At 39.1% G+C, this 25914-nt stretch overlaps 1 protein-coding gene across 2 annotated transcripts; it reads left to right on the forward strand.

Moving 5' to 3' along the window:
* Nucleotides 1-864: 864 nt before the first annotated feature.
* Nucleotides 865-24701, forward strand: LOC115455615 (zinc finger protein on ecdysone puffs). 2 transcript variants are annotated; one of them, XM_030184255.2, is made up of 13 exons: nt 865-1068; nt 1587-1820; nt 1903-1980; nt 2981-3318; nt 3716-3824; nt 6250-6399; nt 6554-6883; nt 7087-7201; nt 7306-7409; nt 9849-10035; nt 10328-10444; nt 23812-23920; nt 24442-24701. In XM_030184255.2, exons 2-13 carry the CDS (start codon nt 1587-1589, stop codon nt 24566-24568), a joined length of 1998 nt encoding a protein of 665 aa, XP_030040115.1. In that variant the 5' UTR covers nt 865-1068; the 3' UTR covers nt 24569-24701. The 2 variants fall into 2 exon arrangements, with proteins under 2 accessions (XP_030040115.1, XP_030040109.1); XM_030184249.2 differs by lacking the exon at nt 865-1068 and adding an exon at nt 1402-1428.
* Nucleotides 24702-25914: the final 1213 nt, after the last annotated feature.

The raw sequence follows: 25914 nt of genomic DNA on the forward strand, positions 1-25914 counted from the left end.
GCAAAATAATAAAACACAATAATCCTGAATCGTGAAACGCAACGAAAATCGCGAACGCCCTCTACCTCACAAGTATGAAGCAGCCGTAATATCGATTGGCACAAAAACCCAACGAGTAGGCTCTCTATTTCCATATATATTATAATTCTCTTTGAATAATTGTGTCAATTTTTTTACAGTGCACGTTCCATAAATATTGATAAATATTTTTCTTTTGTCTATTAGGATTTGGACACTTGCCCTTTGGCTGAATTTATACAACCGGCATAGGATTTATATTTCAGAATAAAATTCAGATCTGACAAACGGATGCTAGCCTCAAGCCATAACCTCTAAAAATCGATTGTCCACGTTCATTACCAGAGACCAATAAACTAGATTGTTCATTACCTAGGCCTGAGCCATAACAGGCAAATTAAATACTTGTAACAACTGTTCCAGTGACAATAAAAATATCATCCCAAATCCGGTTACAAAATAACTGGTAATGACTTTTTACTATATAGTCACCGTTTAACTTGTTACCGTTTATGTTTTTATTGGACCAACGAAATATTGATCAGGTTCTTACTAGAGTCATATTATGTCATCTCTTACTAGTAGGAATGTTGCATGTTGACTAAACCTGAATTAGTAATTTCATGTAGAATTGAACGAGCTGTTACAAGATGCCACCAGTACCATAACACTCTTTGTTCCTTATGAAAATGTCCTCATTAAGAATACATTGACAGTGTGAAAAGAAACTTATGACCATCCTGGGGAACTGGAACTGTATTGTATTTTTTTCGTACCAGCTATCGCTCGTTATTTGTCCATACCTGTTATATTTAACTATTACGATATTAATACACTTCACTTTACCCCTAATTTCTAGTTCATTGAGCTGTTCGAGTTTCAACTTTCAACCCATACGCAGTAGCAAACTAGTTTATATTCTCTTTGGTATATTGGTCTCTGGTAGCAAATAGTATTCATTATATTTTTATTTGGTAGTACTTAGGGAACACGTTTTTCACATTTTCATTTCTTTGGTGTTTTCATCAGGATTCAGCTATAAAATAAGTGGTAAGGAGCGATAAATAATGATAATAATTCTTCTCTTTAATGGTGTGACAGCGGTATCGTACTATTTCTTTTAGCATCGAGACCGATGCGGACGCCATTTTACTCCTAGAATTTTTATACGCCGTTTAGTTATACAAAACAATCTAATGCAGCAATGAAGCCAACAATAAATTAGTAATATTTAACCTTGCATGCGTGTCGAGAAATCAGTCAGGAATTAGATATTGAATTAGGATAAAATGTCATATACACCTAATGTAAATTTTTGAGCAGTATCTCGCTGAGTACTTATGTTGTACGCGAAATTTAATTACCTAAAATTAAACATAATTTTAGATTGTCTTGTCAATGAGATTAGAGGTACTCATTAATATGTTGCACATATCTTCTATACCACTAAATTTATCCTTTGGGATTTTACGCTCTTTAAGGCATCCAAAGCAATGTTCCTTTAGATCCAAATACTTTTTTTATTTTACAGTTGTGTACATGGTATATTGAAAATATATTTTTTGTAGATGTCATCAAGAGGCCGAGGTTACGGACGAGGCAGCTACAACGGTGGGCGTGGTAGCGGCTATAGAGGCTCTTACAGAGGAGGAAGTAGTCGAGGTTCCTACGAGAGCAGGGGAGGACGTGGCGGTGGATACTCGTCTTACAATAATGAATCCCGTTATACAAGTGGTAGTGGAAGCAGATACAACAGTAGCCGAGACAGGATGGATGATTCTTATAAAAAACCTTATAGATCTGTAAGTTAATAATATTTAATATCGGACAGTGTAAACTAAGTTATTTGTAATAAATTATTGAATAGAAACATGATTGTTTAAGGACAATTCAACCAACTATTCCAACCGGGATTATGGAGGCCGGTCAGGATCTCCTGATCGAAAAAGGATGAGAATGGAGGTCAGTATTAATAGAATATATTTTCCAGGTAAATAGTTATTTAACGTTGCAATTATTATAACTGAAACAGTCTGAAAAGGGAGGAAAATACAATATTGCTGCAAACTTCTTTTCTTAATATGGCACAGGTTACATAACTGGCTCCGCTCAAAACTATGTTATAACAGATATCCTGTAATGAAATCTGCCAAAACAAATTAAGTGATGGGAATGCTGATGATGGATAAAACACAGATAGTGTTTGAAATGATTAATTATAAAGAGTAAATACTTTGAGAATGATTATTGAGAATTTAACAAAAATATTTCAAAATTGAAATGAAATACCTAAATGTATCCAGTAAGAGTTAAACTAATTACACCATAAAACAAAATGACTGATACTACAAGAATTTTACAATATTATGTTTTAATTAATACTTGTGACAAAAGATTTTGGGTGTGTTTAGTTATAATTTTGGATTATTGTGAATGAGACCAAGACAATGAATATACCTGGTAAATAGTAAATTTGCATACTTTTTGGCAGTATATTATATGGCTGGTACTTATTGTGAAGCAGACTTCCAATTTACCCACAGTGGAAATATTTTTGAATGTTAGTATGTGAAATATCATTCTATAATTGTTGGCAAAATAAATTTAAGCCACAAGCATATGACTGATTTTTACTAAAATGTATCAGAAAAAAGAATGCCAGAACACAATTTTACTCTATGTTTACAAATTACATATTGTGATAATTTTGCATATATAAACTGTTGCCAAAGCATAGCACAATCCTGTAACAAATGGAAATACATTCAGAACATGATACAGATTATCCAGATATTGAAAAGGTTTTTTTTGCAATTTTCTATAAGATGAGCAATGAGGAGGTTTTGAAATTAAGTTTCAACTAATAAACACCATGAGTGGACTATTTACAATTCCTTGTTAGCTTTGTTAATGGCATTGGTTTTTAAGAGATGAGATTAGATCCATAGAGAGTTATGTACAGGGTTCTTCAAGTGATAGACGTAGCCATGACGGCGGCGGCCATTATGGCGGATCGTACGGCGCCAGACAAGACAGTTACAACGAGCGAAGGTCTTTTGGTGGCGAGGACAGAAGACGGTCACCCGCCAGAGAAAGCTACCGCAAGCCGAGCGGAATGGGCCCGCCCCGTGATGCGGCGCGTACGGCCGTGCGTCCGCGGCGCGCATTCCGCGGCCGCTCGTTGCGTACGCGAGCCCCCTTCCGTGGCGCAACACGCTCGCGCGCTTCCTTTACCACAAGGCGATTTGGCGAAAGATCGCTGGGGTTCACTCGAACGTTCAGAAGCGTCAAGGGGCGAAGGTAATTTGGCACAATGAGTACCAATGCTTTTACTTAGTGTATGATGTGACAGAACATATATGACCTCCTATCAATGGGAATATTTTAGTACAGCACCTTCTGGTAATAAAGAATGAGGATTTTAATGATTTGATCTTGTATTACTGATGATTAAAGCTTACACTACTGATATAGATGAGCGCAATGATAATAGAAAAGTTTTAAACAATCATCTACCATTTAATATGGAGCTGTGACCATGAACAATTGATACATATTGTTATGTGTATATTATGTATTTTATATTTCAGTTGATGATGAGGTCTTGTGTTTTAAGGAAAAATAAATATTAGTTAAGTACATTAGACAATATTTACAATTCTCGAGTTTTACAATAATCTAAATATTTCGAAAACAGTTCTATAAAGTCAAAAGAAGAAGCATCATCTACTGAGGAGGAATGGGATGCTGAAGAAAAAGAAGAACCAACAGAAGAAAAAAAGGAATCCAAAATTAAATCACCAAAGGTTAGTAAACATTTATTCCCTCACCTATTTAACACGCTTCACCAGGTATTTATCACACAGTTTAAAATAATAATTGTACCATTTTTTTGTGATTTTTTCGCGTTGCACACACGCAATACTTAAATTATATCCTTGCATTTTAAAAAACAAAGGGCCCCACTGCGCCGCCTCGGTTTGTCTAAACACGATAACTCAAGATTACCAAACGAATTTCGATGAAATTTGGTATGGAGGTAGTTTGAGGTCAACTGAAAGACGTAGGCTAATTATTAGCCCGGAAAAATATAAAGTGGGACTTTGTCTCGGAAAATATTTTTTCTCAGTTGAAACAGAGCACTTTCTTATGGAGATAGTTTGAGGCCCTGATATTCTGCAACCGAGGCAAAGCCGGGACGGGTCGCTAGTTTTATATAAAAAGTACATATTTGTAAAATGAAAAACCATTAATCATTTATTACAGTGTAATGAAATTAGGGTTACATATATTGAAAAAAGTGATTAAATTATTATCTATCTATCTACAGCTTCGGCTTTACACACGCTTTAGAGTTAGTTTTTTTATTGCGCTAATCTCAGGAAGTACAAAAACTGCTTTTGATTTTTTTTACCAATAGGCAGGTACAATACTCCTGAGTGTTATAGGCTGCTTTTTATCCCGGGAAAATATAAAGTGGGACTTTTATCCTGGAAAAAGGTGTTCTCGCGAGGAGCTGCAAGCAAAAACTAGTCTATATGTATAAAAAATTATCTCTATTTCCCTTGGTCATCGTAACACCACATTCATCAGGTCATCTGACTTGGTGAACTTCATATTGCCTACTATTTATTTGAATCACTTTATTCGCAACATAATCAATTTCTGCGAGGACCACCTAGTAGATTAATATAATGGCAGCTCAAAGTTATTCACAAAGTGTACCTAAATTAGATTTAACTAAGTTCTTCTAATAAAGTTCTCTAAAATGTCAATGTTTCGCCACATTGCTCACAGTCCACAAATTCCAAACCCGGGCAACTCCGTCCGATTTTTACTTTAGGAGTAGTTTTTCAAATAAAAAAAATATAGTTTGCATGAATTATTATTTTTATATTATATATTATAAATTAATAATCTTACATATCAACATACCAAAACATATTTTAACCACTGGAACACGGAGCCTATTTTCATGAACAAGGCATTAATCTTTTGAAGTAGGTTTTGTTTTTGTATATCCTATATACTATCTCTATATAGACAAACCCTAATACAGAAAAACCACCTAAATACTTACTATTTTATTTTGAGGTGTTTCCGTCTGTATGCTAGAAAAGTCCAGGGTCCCACAGCAATTTTATTAATGTAAAAGGATGTTGAAGCTATAATACTATGGCCTAACACAGAAACAATTATTCTTCTAATTCTGATGAGTTCCCTTCTACATTTTTGAATTCTAAGATCTCATACCAAAAAAATGTATATGGAAACAGTTGGAAGTTACATATTATTATAAAGTATAATTGATGCATACAATAGGGTACCGGACTCATTTTTGTTCTTTACTACTATCAAATATTTACATAATGTAATTTATAACACAGAAGGAATTATTAAAATCCGGTAAAAAATCAACAAGTTATAAGTCTTTGAATTTCGGTGGAAAGGGTAATTAACAAGAAACACAAAAGAGACGAAATATCCACATGTGACGTCATCGGGAATTACGACGCGTGCGAAAAAAAGAGATGAAGCGATATCCCCACATCACGCCCACTTCTGCACATTACAATATATTAAATATGAATTACTCGCTCATTTTTTAACCAATTTTTATGCAGTTTTCGCAGTAGTGCTTCTTTTTCGTATTATTAACCATTACATATAGAATAATGTACAAAATCAAGTATAGGCCGGTCCCCGATTCGGTAAAAAGTAATCTGATGAGGCAGTTCCCATACATAAAAACTAATTTTGGATTTGTTAGCTATTCTTTTGGGTTTTTCTATTTATTTATTTTTTAAAAACCACCCTTGAATAATAGCCAACGACAAAATATACATTAAAATCGAGTCAACCCGTCGTTGAGTTATAGCAAAACTAAAGACCGACGGACGCTGTTCTGTTTTAAGTATGAATTTGCGGCGCCCATTGTCAATCGCTGACAGTTAGTTCAAATATCCGACAGATATGTAAAATTAATACGGCCGTTAAGTTTTCTTAAATTTTCTAGTGTTTCGCTCAAGTTTCCTAAATTTTTCTTATATAAGAATCTTCTCCTGACAACAAATAACACAACAAAATAGAATTAGTAAATTGATCCATCCGATTAGATTATACTAGATTAGTCATATTTTATTTTTATGACACCTGTGACACGGTGATTCTTGCAGCTTGATTTTTTTGTACTTGTAATATGTTTATTAGCTTTGTAATATCTGTCTTTAGGTCGAGGATAATGTATCGGATGTTGACGGTGGAGAAGGCGAAGAAACGGACAAGGAAGCTGATGCCGCTTCCGATGCACCACCTCCCCGCGCGCGTCCTTACGTCAATTTAGTCTGCGTTCATTGCAAAGAGAAATCTGCCACTTTTGGGGTAGGTATATATTTTGTCCTTCAGTAAAGTAATTTATAATAGTTACTGAAAACAAATAAGAAATAAATAGAGCTCTCAAAATCATATTAATATGATCAAGTATGATACAATAATTATATAGTGTCAATAATAGCAAAATTTAATGACTGAACAGGGATATGCAAAGCATCTGATATCAGGCAAGCACCGCGCTGCAATGAGCGCGGTGGCGCGGCGGCACAAGGCGCAGTTATTACGCATGCGCATTGCGCAGCGCGCAGCGCAGCGCGAGCTGGAGACGACGGCGGGCGCAGAACTGGCGGCGCGTACCACGTTCTGCCTGGTCTGCCGCCTCAACCACCGCACGTCGCGCCACGCCCACAACCTCACCGACACGCACCGCGCCATGAAGCGATTCCTAATGCCTTTCTGCCGCATCTGCCACATTACGTTCCGATCACCCATGATATATGAACACCATATTTGCTCCCTGGAGCACCTTAAGGTGGGTGATGGTGGATATATTTCATAGTGCTTCTAATTATCAGTTCAACAATAACTTCTCTTGGCTGAAACCACCTTAGAGTCTACCACTTATAGAATGTACAGTGTTCATATTTTGTATGTGGTAGTATATTCATCTATCGTCATAGTATATTCTTAGTAATAATCATAACAAGTTAATAATGGTATGGCTATGTTCAACAGAAAAAAGCAAGTCAAACTGTGCGCCGTGCTAGCCCAAAGCCTGGGAGTGGAGATGAAGGCATGGATGTCGATTTGGACAATTTCATGACGCTTGATTCTGTGGGTGATGTAGATGGTATGATCAAATAATGTACTTTTTTATTATAGTACTAAATTGGAATCCATTACTAAATTGCCATTTAGATAGATAGATTTAATATATAATTATTTTTTTTATAGAAGTTGAAGATGAAGATTCTGGTGGTGAGAAAAAAGATGAATCTGTGCCTAAAAAACCTAAAGTGGAAATCAATATTGGTAGCGAACACATTAAAAAGATGGAGGTGAGTGTTACGCATCAATATATATGTACTACGTAACTAGGTTTGGCGCTCCGAACATTCACCGTCTTATTACAAAAAGCGAAATAAACCTTAGCTTAAACCTGTACTAACAAAACCAGGCTTATCTGGGAAACCACGGTTTAAATTTGTTCGTATTACAAAACTCATAAAAACCGTAGACTTCTTAGTACCGCCATTTGAACCATGGCCTATATATAAACCACAAATAATTACAAACAACATTCGTTCAATACGACATCATTCAATCGCAACGTTCAATATACTCAAAAAAGAAAACCTTTTCATACAATGTTAATCATTAAATAATATTTAGGAGTATAAAAAATATTCAGACTTGGTTATTTTGCTCCAAGATCAATAATAGTTGTAACTTCGATTGCAATTTTGTTTAGGTTTCAAGTTTTGAATAATGTTGTATTAGCTGGTAATACATCAAAATGCGTGTTACGAAACGTAAGCTTCCCGCTCATTATATGAAACCTTAACATTAAAAGAAAACTATTGCGGTGACTTTGGCAAATACCTTTGAAATTTATTATCAGTGTCTTATTGTATAGAACAATTGACTCTTTGTATTATAGTGATGGATCAACGAAAGAAAAAAAAAATCTGAAAATTGGAGTACTGAGTCGAGTTTATTGAGTAGGCGTGGCGTTTCCAGTAGCTCAACGGCTTCAATATCCTCAATATCGACGGAATCTACCACGTTAATATCCATTTTCGATAAAAAATAACACGAGACAACGAAACAGACGCCAATTTAAGAGATAATCTGCCAAATGATTTGAAATTTGATTTGACATTTACGATTTAGACCATCGTCAAACTAGGGGCCGCCGAGGTTTAGGATTAAACCATCAAATAGTCCATGGTTTATCGTTAAACCACTTTTTGTAATACCATTTTTATATAAACCGTAATTTGCATAGGTTTAAACCAGAGTTTTTAGTTAAACCTCGTTTTGTAATAAGGCGGTCACTGTTCAACTGAATTGAACTGCAATCCATTCAAACTGTCTAATATGGTTCATATTGACAGCTTTTAGGGTTCTGTACGGAGTGGCGCTCATGATATAAAAACTCAAGTCTAAATGTTAAACTGCATTTGAATAAAAAATATTAAGGTTATAGCTTAAGGTCCAAATTTAATACGACGAAATTTTAAAGGCCGAAATATCCATGCATATTAATTATTTTTACGTTTTTCTTTCAACTGCGAGAACTAATAACTAACTAGACGTGAATTTAAATTCTTTACTTGTCAATACTTGTTTAGTTACCCAGATTAAAGGTGAAACAAAATGTATGAAAAATGGACCTTAAGCTATAACCTTAATCTAATAAGTTAAATTATTTGTTCAAGTGAATAAATATGTTATAACAGTGACGTTTTGGTTACCATTTAGGTCAGATTTTGAACAAAAGTTTATATGGACATTCATGTCTAGAATATACGTCAATGGTGTTACGTGAGGACAAGTTAGGTCGGTAGATCAGCATATCTTCTATACTATTATATAAAGCTGAAGAGTTTGTTTGTTTGTTTGTTTGTTTGAACGCGCTAATCTCAGGAACTACCGGTCCAAACTGAAAAATTCTTTTTGCGTTGGATAGCCCTTTGTTCGTGGAGTGCTATAGGCTATATATCATCACGCTATACCCAATAGGAGCGGAGCAGTAATGGCTAATCTCAGGAACTACCGGTCCAAACTGAAAAATTCTTTTTGCGTTGGATAGCCCTTTGTTCGTGGAGTACTATAGGCTATATATCATCACGCTATACCCAATAGGAGCGGAGCAGTAATGGCTAATCTCAGGAACTACCGGTCCAAACTGAAAAATTGTTTTTGCGTTGGATAGCCCTTTGTTCGTGGAATACTATAGGCTATATATCATCACGCTATACCCAATAGGAGCGGAGCAGTAATGGCTAATCTCAGGAACTACCGGTCCAAACTGAAAAATTCTTTTTGTGTTGGATAGCCCTTTGATCCCGGAGTGCTATAGGCTATATATCATCACGCTATGACCAATAGGAGCGGAGCAGTAATGAAACATGTTGCAAAAACGGGGAAAAATTATTAGTTTTGAGAGCTTCCGTTGCGTGCGCTGCGTAAACGGTTAAAGTTATGCAACAATGATGTATGACGGGATTGTTCCTCTTAAAAAGTTCTAAAAATATATATTATAAAACAAAAGTCCCCCGCTGCATCTGTCTGCCTGAACGTGTTAAACTCAAAAACTACCCAACGTATTAAGATGAAATTTGGTATGGAAACAGTTTGAGACCCTGGGAAGAACAAAGGCTCCCGGGAAACTACTACTTTTATAACGGAAAACTTCAGCCTGAAAAACTTTATAACGCGGGCGGAGCCGCGGGCAAAAGCTAGTAAATGAATATTTGTGTTGTGTAATGTAGGTGTGGTGGTGCGAGCTGTGCCGGCTGTACCTGCCGCGCGCCGAGCCGGGCGGCGCGGAGGAGGCGGAGGCGTTGCGGCGCCACTGTCGCCTGCGCATCCACCTCGGCCGCTACGTGCAGCACCGCGACACGCGCACGCTGCGCAAGCACGCCGAGCGCATCCACCGCCAGCTGCACCAGCAGAAAGGTATTACTTCATTCCTACTATACTACCATTATTACGCCGAGTAACTATTTCATATTAATTCCAAATTGTTAAAATAGGTAACGCGACATGAGCGCTCACACGTTTTATGTAGGCCCAGCAGGTCATGGAAAACTAGGAATTGAAATTGTTTTTTTATTATTTAATGACTATAAAAAAAAAATGTTTTTCCCTATCCTTAAACTTCATTCTACATTAATAGTATAAATTCAGATGCAATATTTAAGTCGAAAGTCCAATTATTTTAAGTGCTCAATATGAAATTGGATTCCAGAAGAAGAAAAGGTTGTTGCTGTAGCTGAGCCTGCTGATAAAGTAGCGGAGAAACCTGAGGTGTCTGATGACAACAAGAAGAAAGTTGACAATGGCGCCGAAACGAATAATGTGTCCGGTATGACAGAATGATGAGTAAAATATTAATTTTGTTTCCTTATATTTTGATTTAAGGGGAATATTTAGTAATTACAACTAGGTTTGTTAGCGGCTATACCGAAGTTTCGAACCGATTTTTGTTATTTTCTTTTGGGAATGGAATCAATAGTCCGTAAAGAAGGTAAGAATGTATACCTCATCAGACTTAAGAATATAGTACATACAATTTATAATGTTATGTTTTTTAATTGCTTTTGCATCTTTTTTACTATTTTATACTTCTTCATTTTATAATGTTAAGAATTTGCAATTAATGTATTGTACATAGAGTATTTCTTGTCTTTATTTAAGTTTTTTATGCAAAAATCACAAAAATACACTAAAAATGATGTTTAATTGTTGAATATTTAAAACATTTAGTTGCTAATAATTCTATATTTTTCTGAGATTGCAGTTTGTTGCATTATAATTTCTAGTTTTTGGTATCATCACATTGATTTGATGTGAGAAGACTCGAGGATTGAGCCGGTTTATATGCATATTTACTGTTATGAAGAGTTGTTGCCCATTTTCAACCCAAAATACTATTTTAACATAGTAACAAACAATAAGCGGACCTTGATCGACTATAATTGACGTCTAGAAAGATAGAGGTTTTTATCATTTATAATTTATCTTTTATAATTTATTATATATTACCCTCGTCTCGTGGCTCCGCCCGTGCTATAGTTTTTTCGGGATAAAGATTTCCGTTTTAACAGTCACGCTTTATATTTTCCCGGGATAGAAAGTAGCCTATATTCTTCCCAAGGTCTTCTTAAACTTTCTCCATACCAAAATTTATCTAAATCCGTTCGGTAATTTTTGAGTATCACGCGTTCAGATAGGCAGACAGATTAGGCGGTGGACTTTGTTCTATAATATATTTTTAGAACTTTTTAAGAGGAACAATTTCATCATACATATTTATTTCATAGCTTTAACCGATTACTTAGCGCACGCAACAGAAATCCTCAAGAGAAATAAATTTTCTCCATTCTTGCATTTTTTTTATTACTGCTTCGCTCCTAACAGTCATAGCGTGATGATGTATACTCTATAGCCTTACCCGATAAATGAGCTTTACACCATTGAAATATTTTTTATATTCGAACTCATAATTCCTGAGATTATCGCGTTCAAATAAACAAACATATAAATTCTTCAGCTTTATATATTAGTATAGTTTCCGAGATAAAAGTCCCGCTATATATTTTCCCGGGATAGAAAGTAGCCTATGTCCTTTCCAGGGTCTTAAACTATCTCCATACAAAACTTTATCGATTCCATTTGGTAGTTTTTGAGTTTATCGGTTTAAGTCAGGCAGACAGATGTGGTTGGGGTCCTTGTTTTATAATACTTATATTTTTTTAAGAGGAACAATTCCGTCACTCATGATTAATAATTAATTAATCATAACAACTCAATGGTTAAGGCATTGCACGCAACGGATGCTCTCAAAGTAATAAATTTTCCCCATTTTTTCAACATTTTTTATTACTGCTCCGCTCCTATTGGTCATAGCATGATATATAGCCTATACAGCCTTTCTCAGTAAGTGGGCTATCCACCACAAAAATATTTTTTCAGTTACAACCGGAAGATCATGAGATTAGAGCGTTCAAACAAACAAACTCTTCAGCTTTATATAATAGTATAGAGTATAGATTTAAATGCAATTCCTTCCCAGTATTCTTCATTTCTGGACACTGCCGTTCATACATACTAATATTATTGTCAGCCATAGTTTACTGTGTTATGTAGAATAACAGACTCTAGAAGGACCCGCCCGAGGACGAAGAACACGGTGGTTTAGGCAGACTGTGCGACGTCAGATGATACTTTTTGGTGTCAACAGTGGTAGCAACCACGGTCTGTAACCGCAGATCAGGTTATAGAACGCGAATAAAATCTAACGTTTGTCAGATATTTCGCACAATGAGAGCGCCAAGCAGGATTGTATGCAGAATAATTTAAACGTGCCCTAAAAAAGTCTTGGGATGCTCCGCATTAACGGAATCACAACATGGGTCAAAATTAGACTAGTCGGCCGCTATGCAGTATCGGTGACGGGCTGTTTCCGCAGCAGCATGACGCAGAGTAGAATCGTAATGTCGCCTATAATACGCTAGGTCTGAGGGAGGGTGCCAAAGGCTCTATCTACTTTTTTCGGATAGCTAAGCTCTGACCTGGCTTATAAGTACCTTTGGGGATAAACACTCACACCCTGCCGTCCTTGCGGTGGGGGTCTTTTTACAGGCAGGGCTGACGCGCGCATACTTTATTTAAAAAAAATTTGATTCCTAGTACAATTTGTAAATACTTGGGACAAATATCCAACAAATTTAGCCGTACTTAGTCAAATTATGTACGGATTACAAATTAAAATGTCACGATAGATAATTCTGAGATAGCAATAAAAAAGTAAAAAAAAAAAATTTAAGTTAAACAGTTTTATATTGCAGATAAATGTACTAAAAGCTAAAAAATAATTTCATGGGTACAGTCATGGGTACCAATATGTATACATTGTTATATTTTCAAAATAAAGGAACTCGTAACCTACTCACTTTCTGGAAATATCTATGGTCACATAAATTCCTAAAAATGCAATATACATTTATGTAAACACCTATGACAAAAGATGACATTTTTGAAATATACAAATTTTAAACATATGCATTGATTAAACTTAAATAAAATCGTGGGGCACGTCCAATATCTACAATCGAAAGACATGGCATGTGACTTCACCCACCTAGTGGTAAGTAGCAAGTGTCGTCCATGAATGGGGTTGACGAACGAAAGTATATCCATCACAAACTGAAACAAAAACATGAACTCATTTGCATGAGACATTTGACGGGTTTTGCCTTGTAAAATCTTCACTACCCTTAAAACTATCAAAGATTATCTTAAAGTTATCATTTCATTATTCTATGAATATGATACAGTTAATCCCAAGGTCATCCAAAATTCATTTAAAGTGGACGTGCCCCACGATTTTATTTTAGTTTAATCAATGCATGTGTTTAAAATTTGTATATTTCAAAAATGTCATCTTTTGTCATAGGTGTTTACATAAATGTATATTGCATTTTTAGGAATTTATGTGACCATAGATATTTCCAGAAAGTGAGTAGGTTACGAGTTACTTTATTTTGAAAATATAACAATGTATACATATTGGTACCCATGACTGTACCCATGAAATTATTTTTTAGCTTTTAGTACATTTATCTGCAATATAAAACCGTTTAAATTAAAAAAAAAATTTTACTTTTTTTTTAATAGTTCTAGGCGTACGATCTTACCTCACATTAGTGACACTGTAGATATTTTTAAAAATATTCGAAGAAATAGTACATACACGTGTAAATAAATAACAAATAAACAAAATCGACCATTCACCTGAGCTAAAAAAAAATATAATTACTGAGATCAGACGTCTTCGTGTGTAAATTTTGACAAAAACTTGCAATATTTTACAAGTGCTAGATCGAACGAGTTTAATCCGCTCTTTAACGATAAATAATTGTATGTGTAAAGATTCGATGTCAGGAAATATACGTGTTTCGACATATTTGAATAAACAAGTCACAAGATTTATTTGCTTTATGATACTATATAGCTACAAAATTAATTAAAAACAGTAAATACTCAATTAAAATTAGGCAAATTCTTGCATGGGGTTAATCCGGATCTGCCAGGGAACTTCGAAATACCGATATTCTGTTTGTTGGCACCGTAAACATTATTTACTTGACGGAATTACTCATGTGAACTAGTGGTACGTAGGGAACAAGATGGGGTCGCAGGTAGTGTTGTCCGAAAAAAAAAATTGTAACACAATTGCAAGTTATTTGATTTAAGTATATGATGTTACACCTCCTACGATCCTACCCCAACGCGCCTTAATCTGTTGAAGCAAGTTCAGTTGCTGACAATAGATATATTGCGTAATCGTTTGGCCAGATTTTAAAATGCTGTAGTGAAGGACACAGGCACTAGTCCACCAAACTCTCACAAATATTTTTTATGAGTAAATTTTTGATTTGGCAAACAGCCACTCGGTGCCTGTTTACTGGTTGATACACACCTTTAAAGTTTTTTTTTTAATTTCCCGATTTGCTTCAAGTGGAATAAAAACAGTTTTATAACAAATACCGAAGCCTGTAGCTAGCTCTGAAGTGATTTGCGATGGATCCGTCTCCACAATAGCAATTCCTCATTATCCACCTTGGTCTCCAGCCGTCTGCGGAGCTTTGTTCTGCAGGTCGAAATTTCCAGAATGAAAACATTGGAACCCAAAACTTACCTTTTTTGCGATACCAGCACCATACACATAGATAATCCTTCGATCTGTTTCTGCAGCACTGGTGCCACGGTGGAAGGCATACTTGAAAATATAGTCATGTTTCATGTTGTGCGACATAAAAGACGCGAAAGAAAAAACGATCAAGGGAAAAACCTCAGAACAATAACAAGCATAATATATATTTCTATTATATTTGAGTGTAAACCGTCTTTGACAGCAAGAAATTTAATTGTGTTGCGATTCCTTCTGACACAAGTATAACGTTACCAAATTGTGTTTGCGCGTTGACAAGTTGTAACATTTGACATTAATCCACGAAGCATCGGAATGTTTGCCGGCAAACATGACATTTACGTGTGTCACGGGAATATAACCTTATATACTACACTAGCTTTTGCCCGCGGCTCCGCCCGCGTTATAAAGTTTTTCGGACTAAAGTTTTCCGTTATAAAAGTCACGCTACATATTTTCCCTATGTTCTTCCCAGTGTCTCAAACTGTCTCCATACCAAATTTTATCCTAATACGTTGGGTAGTTTTTGAGTTTAACACGTTCATGCAGACAGATGCAGCGGGGGACTTTGTTTTATAATATATTTTTGTAGAACTTTTTAAGAGGAACAATCCTGTCATACATTATTGTTGCATAACTTTAACCGTTTACGCAGCGCACGCAACGGAAGCTCTCAAAAGTAATAAATTTTCCCCGTTTTTGCAACGTTTCATTACTGCTCGGCTCTTATTGGTCATGATGATATATAGCCTATAGCACTCCACGAACAAAGGGCTATCCGACACAAAAATTAACTGAGCAGAGTACAATGAATAGCTGTCAAACAATGTATCACGCACCGGCGCCATCTACTTAAAATGAAACGTACTTATTTTCGTGAGGGATACTCACACACCACGTACTGGCACCGTTTTAGTACATGCTATGTATCAGACATGGCGCTGTATGTGAAAAATTATTTTCCCTGGTTCCTGCTTTTCTCTTGAAAATTTTCCTGAATTTTCTTTGCTATAAACCTCACAGAGTCCGAGACCTTTCCAACGAATGCAAAACCGTGGAAATCGGTTCGTGCGTTCTGGAGTTATAGCGTCAGGAAGGAAAACCCAACTTATTTTTATATTATAGATAATAAGGTGTCACGCGTAATGTCATGTAGCTGTCATATTTGCCGGCAAACATTCCGATGCTTTAAGTGTTAATTTTTTAATTCGGCATCATAGAGGTGACCGTGGTGGCCGAAAAGCGGATATTAGCAACATAACATTTATCTCGTTCTTTTCAACGGCTTTGGCTTATTGGAAAAAATAGGATATAGGGAAAAACAAATAAATCACTGTTTTGGGAACTCAAATGTACCAGTTAACTCTTGGTCTCTCGTGGCTCGCCGGCGAGCCAAGACAGCTACATGACATTTGCGTGTGTCACGGGATTATAACCTTATATACTACATAATAAGGTTATTTTTCCGTCACACGCGTAGCTGTTTGACAAGTCATGACGGGTTAAATCATTTATAAATTTGAATTTGGCATTCTTAACAAAGAGGAGATATTTCAGATCTCAGTGGCCAGTATGACAAAACGCCAATTTCATAATATGTAAAGACCTAATATTACAAATATTAAGGATATTAATACAAAAAGGTTGCAACTTGGCCCATTGAGTTTGCTTTAATCATTTTTCGTTTTCAATATGTACCTACAACAATTAGATTGCTTTTTTATGCAACTCCGTTCGTTCATAAAGATAAGTGAAGTAATAATACTTACCTATTTTAAGATTGTCAGTTTTACCTTTGCACTCTCTTCTTATCCACTATCAGTTGTACATTGTAAATTCCAATAATTTAAATTTTCCCTTTATTTGGCCTATACTATGCGCAATTTAACACTATAGTATCTAATAATAAATTTTAGCGAGGCAACTAGTAATAATTAGTTCCTTCATATTTAACATAAGTACATACTTTATTACCTATCTAAATTAACAGCTGTCTAGGGTTCATTTAGATTTTTTTCTGTATGATGGAAACCCTCAGAAATGGATAGGTAAATTAGTACAAGAATTTTAGCAAATTAATATTTGTAATGTTGTTGGGGGGCATATAATAATATACGCGGGTGTAAAATTTATAAAGTTTTATTCGGTTCGAAGTTAAGTACATACACAGACCTATGTCGCGTCGTGTTGTTGCGGGCCGACTGGAGACGCGCGCGCCGCGTGGACGCGGCGCAGCTGCGGGAGCGGGAGAGTGAGCGCGGGGCGAGGTATAGCCGCGACCATATATTCCGCGTGGGGTAGGCACAGAGCCGCGCGAATGGATCGTGATGTATTTCCAGTGCGTTACATACTCCCCCTCTAGTTCGAACGGGTCGTCCTCGCGTTCGGACTAGAACCTGCTACCTTACGAGGTCTGCCACGTTTGCGCTTTTCTCTAACGGGGGCCTCAACATCGCCGACAAACGGAGTCAAGTGAGACACGTGGTAACGTCCAACCTGTTCGCCACCGCGGGTATTCACTAACAAATAGGTGGTAGGGCTCGCCACTTCTTTGATCTTATAAGGGCCATCCCTCCGTGGTATAAATTTGGCGCATTGCCCAGGGCCCGCATCATTTATCCCCTGTGTCTTTATTAGGACTAAATCACCCACCTTGTATTCTGGGGGTGGACGTCTACCTTCGTCTGCATACTGCTTATGAAGCGACTGACCACGTTCGTGAACATCCCTAGCGTCGAGGAGCGCTGTCGACAACTTACGCAAATAGGGCGTAACATTAGCAATGAAGTTATCATTATCCACGATGGTCTTCATATCGGCCACGACGTCAGCTGGCGCGCGCAGCTCTCTCCCGAAAGTGAGGAAAGCTGGTGAAAAGCCCGTACTGGCCGTGGTGGCGGAGTTCATCGCGAATCTTATGGCTCCGAGGTGCGAATCCCATGATGAATGGTCTTTGCCCACCAGTATAGCCAGTTGCGGTTTCAGGTCGCGGTTTTTCCTTTCAACGGGGTTCGCGGCAGGGTGGTACAACGGCGTCAAGCATTGCTTGATCCCCATCACGTGACAGACTTGTTGCATCACTTCTGCAACGAATTGAACCCCGTTGTCGCTAATTATCCTACGCGGGACCCCGAATCGCAGAAATACTTCGGATATAAGCGTCTCAGCACATTCAATGCTGGTGGCGTTCTCTAAAGCAAAAAGCTCGACCCATCGAGAACACGTGTCTTCTGCGATTAAGATCCAGCGCGACCCTTTGGATGTCTTCGGCAAAGGGCCGAACAAATCCACGGACAGCACTTCAAACCGTCGAGTTGGTGCGGGTGTTTGAAGCAGTCCCGTGGGTCTTCTATTATCAGCTTTATACCGCTGACAAGCTGAGCAGTGTTTTACATAATCGTAAACAAAAGCTCTCATACCTGACCAGTAATATTTCCTGCTGATACGCTGCAACGTCCGCTCGGCGCCGAAATGGCCTGCAGTCGGAGCGTCATGGTAGTCGGCAAGGACACCGTCCCTCTCGTGCTTTGGAGCCACGAGACAGGCGGAATCGAGGTCTTCGGCCTCGGGTGTACACCTATATAATACTCCATCCGATATCAAATACCCGCGATTTGACCAACTCCTCCCCCTAAACAAATCGTCGGTATCCTCTAGGTCCTCTATGATACCTTTTAGTTCGGGATCCTTGAGTTGATTCTCGCGTACCTCACTAGGCGACTTGCGCGGCACATCGACAGTTGCCAGACATATCTCGCATCCACCTGTGGTTGCCTCGCAACAGGCGGGGCGGCTCAACGTGTCGGCTATCACGTTGACCTTACCTGGAGTGTATTGTATGTGCAAATTGTAAGCCTGGAGGGTTAGGGCCCACCTCGCAAGGCGGCCGCTGGGAGATTTAAGGTTCATCAGCCATCGCAGAGGCTGATGGTCAGATTTTACCACTACTTCGGACCCCTCTATATAGCCCCTAAACTTTGTCACTGACCAGACAACAGCGAGGGCTTCCCGTTCGGTCGTGGTGTAATTTCGCTCAGCCGGCTCTAAGAGGCGGCTGGCGTACTCTATGGGTCTTTCATCGGGGCCCTCCCCCTGCATCAGAACTGCGCCGAGACAGTACCCGCTGCTGTCTGTCATAAGGGAGAAAGGTTTGGACTCATCGGCCTGGCGGAGGATCGGCGCGGTGATCAAGAGCTCTTTCAAGCGCTCAAAAGCGGTCCGCTGTGCGTCTCCCCATTGCCAATTGCTGTTCTTCTTCAGCAGATCTGTCAAGGGTTTCGCGACGTTAGCGTACCCAGGCACGAAGCGCCGGAACCAGCTGGAGGTCGCTAAAAATCCCTTCAGCTGTCTCTCGGTCTTCGGCTCAGGCATGTCAGCAATCGCAGAGGTTTTGCTTGGATCCGCTTGCAGTCCGCCAGGAACGATTATGTGACCCAAGAATTTCACTGAATCACAAGCGAAACAGCTCTTCTTCCTGTTAACCCGCAGACTGAACATTTCGAGTCTCTCGAAGACTGCTTCGAGGTCCTCGATATGCTCTTCGAAAGATGGCGATAGGATTATCAGATCGTCGAGATAACCTAAAATCGTCACGGTTCTACTGCCTACGAGGTCTGATCCATACACTTCGGCACCATCAGAATTCGGAGCTCGGCGATGGACGTTCAAGTTCGACTTGAACCTATCAATGAGCCGCTGAAATGTGGCACCTGAATTACGTAGACCCATGGGCATCCTGATAAATCTAAATGTGCCGGAAGGTGTGACAAAAGCCGTTTTGTCGCGGTCTTCTTCCGCGACGCATACCTGGAAATAGCCAGAGTGGAGGTCGAGTGTCGTCATGTAGCTGGTCGTTTTGGCAGCATGGAGTACATCCTCCAGGCGCGGAAGCGGATACCGGTCGGGCTTAGTCACGGCGTTGAGCTTACGGTAGTCTACACACAGCCGGACGCCGCCGTCCTTCTTCGAGACTAGAACTACATTAGCCGCCCAGGGCGACTCGCACTCCTCTATCACCTCTGCACGCAGCAGCTTCTCGAGCTCGCCATCCAACAGCTCCTTCTTACCTTGAGACATCCGGTACGGTGGGGAAGCGGTCGGCTCCTCCTTCTCATCCACCCGGATGCGATGGGTAGCATAGGTAGTTGGAGGTCCTTCAGTAGCGAATCGTTCAGCTCTGCTGACTATCAGCTGATTCAACTGTGTCCGTTGAGAGGGTGACAGCTTGGATCCCTCATTATCGGTCAGTGTGAGGTGACTCGTATTAGCTAGCATTAATTCTGCATCGTTAGTTTTCGTAAGGCTATACGAACGCGTAAACGGATATTTTTGTTTTGGTGTGTCCGAAAAATACCAGCAGCTCTGCGCGAGGTTAAGGAGGATGCCTGCTTGAGCAATAAAGTTTTGGCCCAGGAGCGTACGATTATTTGCTTCCGGCATCGCTAAAAAAGTCGTAGTGATACCGCGTCCGCAAACAGTGACAGTCGTTTCACATGACAAAACAGTACGTACCTGCTGAGTGCCGTCTGCAAGACATATAGACCGTTGCGCCTTTTTGAAAACGGTTCCGTTATTCACTAATATTCTATATAACCCGGGACTAGCGAGGCTCTCGGTGGCGCCGGTGTCTAGTACGGCGACGCCCATTAATGAAGCAACCTGTATCTTTATGACAGGCCGTACCGGATCAAAATCCTGGGTAAAAACGCTTTGGAAACTCACCTTATCGGGGACTCCGCTTTTGCAGTGAGGGCACTTTGAGCGAATCGTTCCCTGTCGCCCACACCCATAACATGATAGGGGTACCTTTTGTGTCTCACTATCATCGGTTTTCGGCTTTTTTTTGCACTCTTCTACAGAATGGCCGAACCGCCTACAAAAAGCGCACCGCGGCCTCACGCGTTTTTGTAACGAATTATTATTATCGTTTGAACTAGAACAGGAGGTATTAACATCTTTGGGAACATTAGACGTGACGGGTACAACTGTATCACAACTACCCGCTTGTTTAAAACCGCTCGTGCCTTCCCCGCTCGGATTGTGTAACAAAGACCTTACCTCGCCCAGTGACTCCTCTACACACCTGACTTGCTCGAGGAGACCGTCGAGTCCCGCAGCAACACTTTCACGAGTCACACGTTTCCTAATTCTACGGTTTAGTAATCCATACACTATATCTATTTGCATCTCTTCGGGGACACTATAAGGTAACCTCGCGAGGTTAGCGCGCACTCGCGAAACGAAAGTGTCCACTCGTTCGTCGCCTTGTTCGCGGGAGAAAATCTCGCGAAGAATCTTGTGGCCGGGCGTGGCGTGCCGTACATCGCTCGTAGTCGTCGTATCGCCTCATCCCACGTCGTCACCGCTGCCTTTACGCCGCGCCACCAAACGGCGGCTTCTCCGGCAAGCAGCATGGCAAGGCCACGCAGCGCATGCTCGTCGCTCACCGACGCGCACTCTTTATACACGGTGACGTTGTCCACGAAGGCTTCCAGTTCATCGGCACTCCGAGCGGCGCCGTCGAATCGAGCTGTACATCGGGAGAAATTGCCTGACGAACTCAGGGCTGAGCAAGTCACGGTCGATGGGGTCGGAGTGAGGCCTCCTCGCTCGCCGGTTGGCGGCGGTGTCCCGACCCTTCCGATGACATTGGCGATCAGCCTCGCCAGTTGCTCTTCGGAGATCCCGATTAAGTCGTCGCGGCGTCCCGTATTCGGCGTTGCCGCGGGGTCCGAGTGCGTGGCTTGTAAAGCCTCTAAGCGTTGATCCTCGTCCGTTGACTCGTCGCCGGCTCCGTCGGTGTTTTTAGCTTTTAACCGAGTCGTCCGCGGCATCTTCGTATGCTTTCTTCTTGACGAAGTAAACGCACCACGTAAATTTTATTTTACGCTATGTCCGTTACACTGACGAGTCGCGTTTACTAGGTAGGTACTCACTAGCACTCGCGATCTCAGTCCGTAGTACTTGCCTCTAGTTGGGCGCCATGTAATGTTGTTGGGGGGCATATAATAATATACGCGGGTGTAAAATTTATAAAGTTTTATTCGGTTCGAAGTTAAGTACATACACAGACCTATGTCGCGTCGTGTTGTTGCGGGCCGACTGGAGACGCGCGCGCCGCGTGGACGCGGCGCAGCTGCGGGAGCGGGAGAGTGAGCGCGGGGCGAGGTATAGCCGCGACCATATATTCCGCGTGGGGTAGGCACAGAGCCGCGCGAATGGATCGTGATGTATTTCCAGTGCGTTACATATTTTAAATAAACATAATAGTCCGGTCAATTTAAACATTCGAAGCTACATAAATTCCCATCAAGCTGAAAATCAGTAAGGTTGTTAAAAATATGATTAAAAATTAAATTTGAAAGTTCCCCATCTTTCCCTCGTATGGAAAATGTTTTATTCAAGGTCAAAGGTCAAAAAATGAGTCGCGATTTTCAGCGAAACGGCAAGTTTTATCATAAAAATATCTCAGACAAAAATTGTAGACCATAAAATAATCTACAAAAAATGTATCAATACTTTTTTTCCTATGAGGCACCGATTTTGAGATATAACGATTCAAAAACTTGTACAAGTTTCAATCGTCATAATATGCACACGTTCCACCCCACCTATGAGGTCGTGTACTTAGCGCGTTTTTTTAACGTGGTTTCCCCCGTAGGCCTACTCCACCGGTCAGTTGTGATCCTGTTTAGTTTGAAACTATTGCAAAATTACGGAAATTTGTAAATATTGGAAAAGATAAAAAGCGATGTAAATAAAAAAAGTGGTGAATTTTATTCGTCTGAATTGTAACCGTCAAACTCTTCTCGTTCTTCTTCTTCTTCTTCATTCTGAGTGCAAGTAAATTGCGTCAATAGCGATGTATCCTCGTAGGAATCAAATGAATCCTCCTCTGTTAGTGATTCAACATTGGAGCACGACCGGCCTTGACAGTTTGTACATGCCAGAGAACAAAACAGTCCGACTTTTTTGCAACAACATTTAGCACTGCATCTCATTTTTTGCAGTTGCAAAAAATTGTATTCAGCAGAATTTCCGGTGCAGGTGGGAGTAAAGTTTGAACTGGTTCCAATGTATTGTCGACCAACTTCTAACCCCAGTCTGTAGGGTCTAGCTGATAACCAAGCCACAATTTGACCTGATATTCTTATAGTTTTAACTTATGTATATTTTATAAGTATATATTACAATCACCGATAGAAAAATATTTCAACATATATAATAACTCTAGATAAGAGATGTATATACGTGGCACACTCATGCATATTATGACGATAACAACTTGAACAACTTTTTGAATCGTTATATCTCAAAAACGGTAGCTCGTAGGAAAAAAAGTATGGATACATTTTTTGAAGATTATTTTATGATCTACAATTTTTGTCTGAGATATTTTTATGATAAAACTTACCGTTTCGCTGAAAATTGCGAAAAACTCTTTTTTTTTACCTTTGACCTTGAATATTTTTTTTCCATACAGGGGAAAGATGGGAACTTTCAAATTTTATTTTTAATTATATTTTTAACAACCTTACTGATTTTCAGCTTGATGGGAATTTATGTACCTTCGCTCTCATTTTTAGTTCTAGATTGACCGGACTATAAATGCAGCAGTCTCACGAAATCAGAAATAATTAAAATCATAAAACTCTTTTTTAAATTAATTGTTTTAATCATCGGGGCTATCAAAAAATTGCATAACAAAATAGATATTTCATGTCCTTTAAAGTACCTCTCACAGGGCAGCCGTCTTAGTTTAGATTTAATTCCGAAGTTAATTAAGTGATTAGATCAACTTTCATAAAAAAAAAAAAAAAAAAATTTTGAACTATCTACGCAATTTTGGGTAACATGCATGGGGGTTTAAAAGATATACAAACATTAAACGAGATCTTCTATTGACCTATGTAGCCTACTTTAGTTGAACAGTCTATCGTGTTACACTCGTATATGTACATAATATATATTTCAATGCAATAACAATACGTAATATATATTTGTATTTTATTTCGCAGGAAGTGAAGACAAATTGTGGGCTGATGTGGACAAAGATATTGGTGAATTGCTTAGAGAAGTTGATACTCAAGGCAATGAGGGAAGTGACGATGAGGATGACTTAGATAGGTAATTAATGAAATAACCTAGGTGCCCACAACTTCCTCTGAGTGGAACTTAAGAGTTTGAGTCAAATGCATGCCTTTATTGAATAACCAACGAACATTGATAGGATAAAAATCTGTTTCCTTTTTATTGCTTTTATAAAAAAAACATTGATACTTAAATCATAACGTAGAAAGAATTTTCAAAAAACATTCACGTTGAATTGATAACCTCCTCCTTTTCTGAAGTCGGTTAAAAAATAAATGTAGCGCGTCTAACGCTAGTCATCTGGGGCATTATTCTCTATCCCGCACGTTATTTTGACAGTGCGTAACAAGCACTTAACACAACGCATCATGTTTAGGACTATAGAAATTTGGCTTACAGAATACCATTCCACACACATTTCTCGAAGATAACATGACACGGCCGCGTTACGCGTTTACACTATCATACAGAATAAGGGCCCTGAACACATCGATGTATACGAAGACACGAACGTCTAATCATCATCATAATAACAATAATACTTCTAATTTTGACAGGTATGACAAATTTCGAAAGAGCGAAAAGCAAGTAAAAGTTGAAGACAATGTGGAGAGAGAAAATGATGATGGTTTGTTAAACACGACGGGTGATAAAAAAACCACAGAAATCAATGCGTCTGCGTAATTCGTTTACTTTAGTGTTCTATAGCATATATCAATGATATTCTATGTATAATGTAGTGTAGTCGTTGCATTTCCTTACCCATGTAATAATGCATTTAGCATAATTTTCAAATAAAATTATAGTAATACGCAAACTTTTTAATTGATACATCTTACATAACTACTTCTTACCTCATATTGTGTACATTCAAATTTCAAATACTTACACAATACAAAATATGTACCACTAAAAAGAATTTATTTTAATCGGACCTCTACCAACTTACTTACTGTACATATCAGTTTAGAATGTGGCGGCACAATTTATATATACCACCGCCGAATAGGAGCCGTCGGAGGGGCTGCGGCTGGTCAGGCGCAATATCTGCGTGACTGGAAATCTTCCCCTTCCATGGAGGAACGTAACATCGTTCCTCTATAGTGGTGTCAACCTGTACGCCGCTAAAAGAATATATTATTACATAAACTGCTTTGCCAATTATAGGATATTACTTATCTTCATATTATTATTAAAAAGAACAAGAGCTACATTGAAAGCGGCGTAATGAAAGGTACTATAATAACTATTTGTTAAAACACACACTAGAATAACTATTTGCCTGGCAGGGCCGACTAATACAAACACATTGGACTTTCGGGTGAGTGCTTTAGGCTCTCGACACCCTTGAAAATTAAGTCACCATGCCGAGGGCGACCCACAAACGGCTCACGATCCTCGAGAACAGTCACTGGGAGAGGATAAGACTTCAACGATTCTAGATTCGTAATATGTAACAACCTACGATCTAACCAATACCATTTCGTCTGCACGCGGCTGGGACTATTAGAAGGGTCGGGGGGACGGGGAAGGCGGCGAGGACGGAACTGCGGTCTTAGGGACTGTAAGAGTTTTAAAAACTACGCCGAATACGGAGTAAGCACGAGTTCATAAAACTCAGAGTTATGTCGTCCTCTAGGTCTGTCAGAACTGAACGCGGCCGTCTCTATTTCGCGCGGTCGAATGGATTTACACGCGGCGGCCGCGCGCGCACCTAATATACCCGGCGGCATATACCATTGATGTCTGTGGAACATTCTCGAAAGATCCGGAATGATCAGGAACTCTAGTAAAATTGGGGTCCGTTATCGAGTTTCCGCTACATTCTGGAAACATCGAGATCTTTCAAGAACCGAAGCCACCACATTCGGGTAGGCGCTATTATCGGCGAGGGCCACGGAGTGTAACAATAATATGTTAAAAGTGTGTAAAATGTTTAAATTTAATCAGATTGAAGGCTGGAGGTTCCTACTGGGCCAATATACACTACTCAACAAAGTCTAGGAAACAAGAGAAAAATAGTGTTATAT

Source organism: Manduca sexta, chromosome 10 (assembly GCF_014839805.1).
Source record: "Manduca sexta isolate Smith_Timp_Sample1 chromosome 10, JHU_Msex_v1.0, whole genome shotgun sequence".
Classification (NCBI taxonomy): Eukaryota; Metazoa; Arthropoda; class Insecta; order Lepidoptera; family Sphingidae; genus Manduca; species Manduca sexta.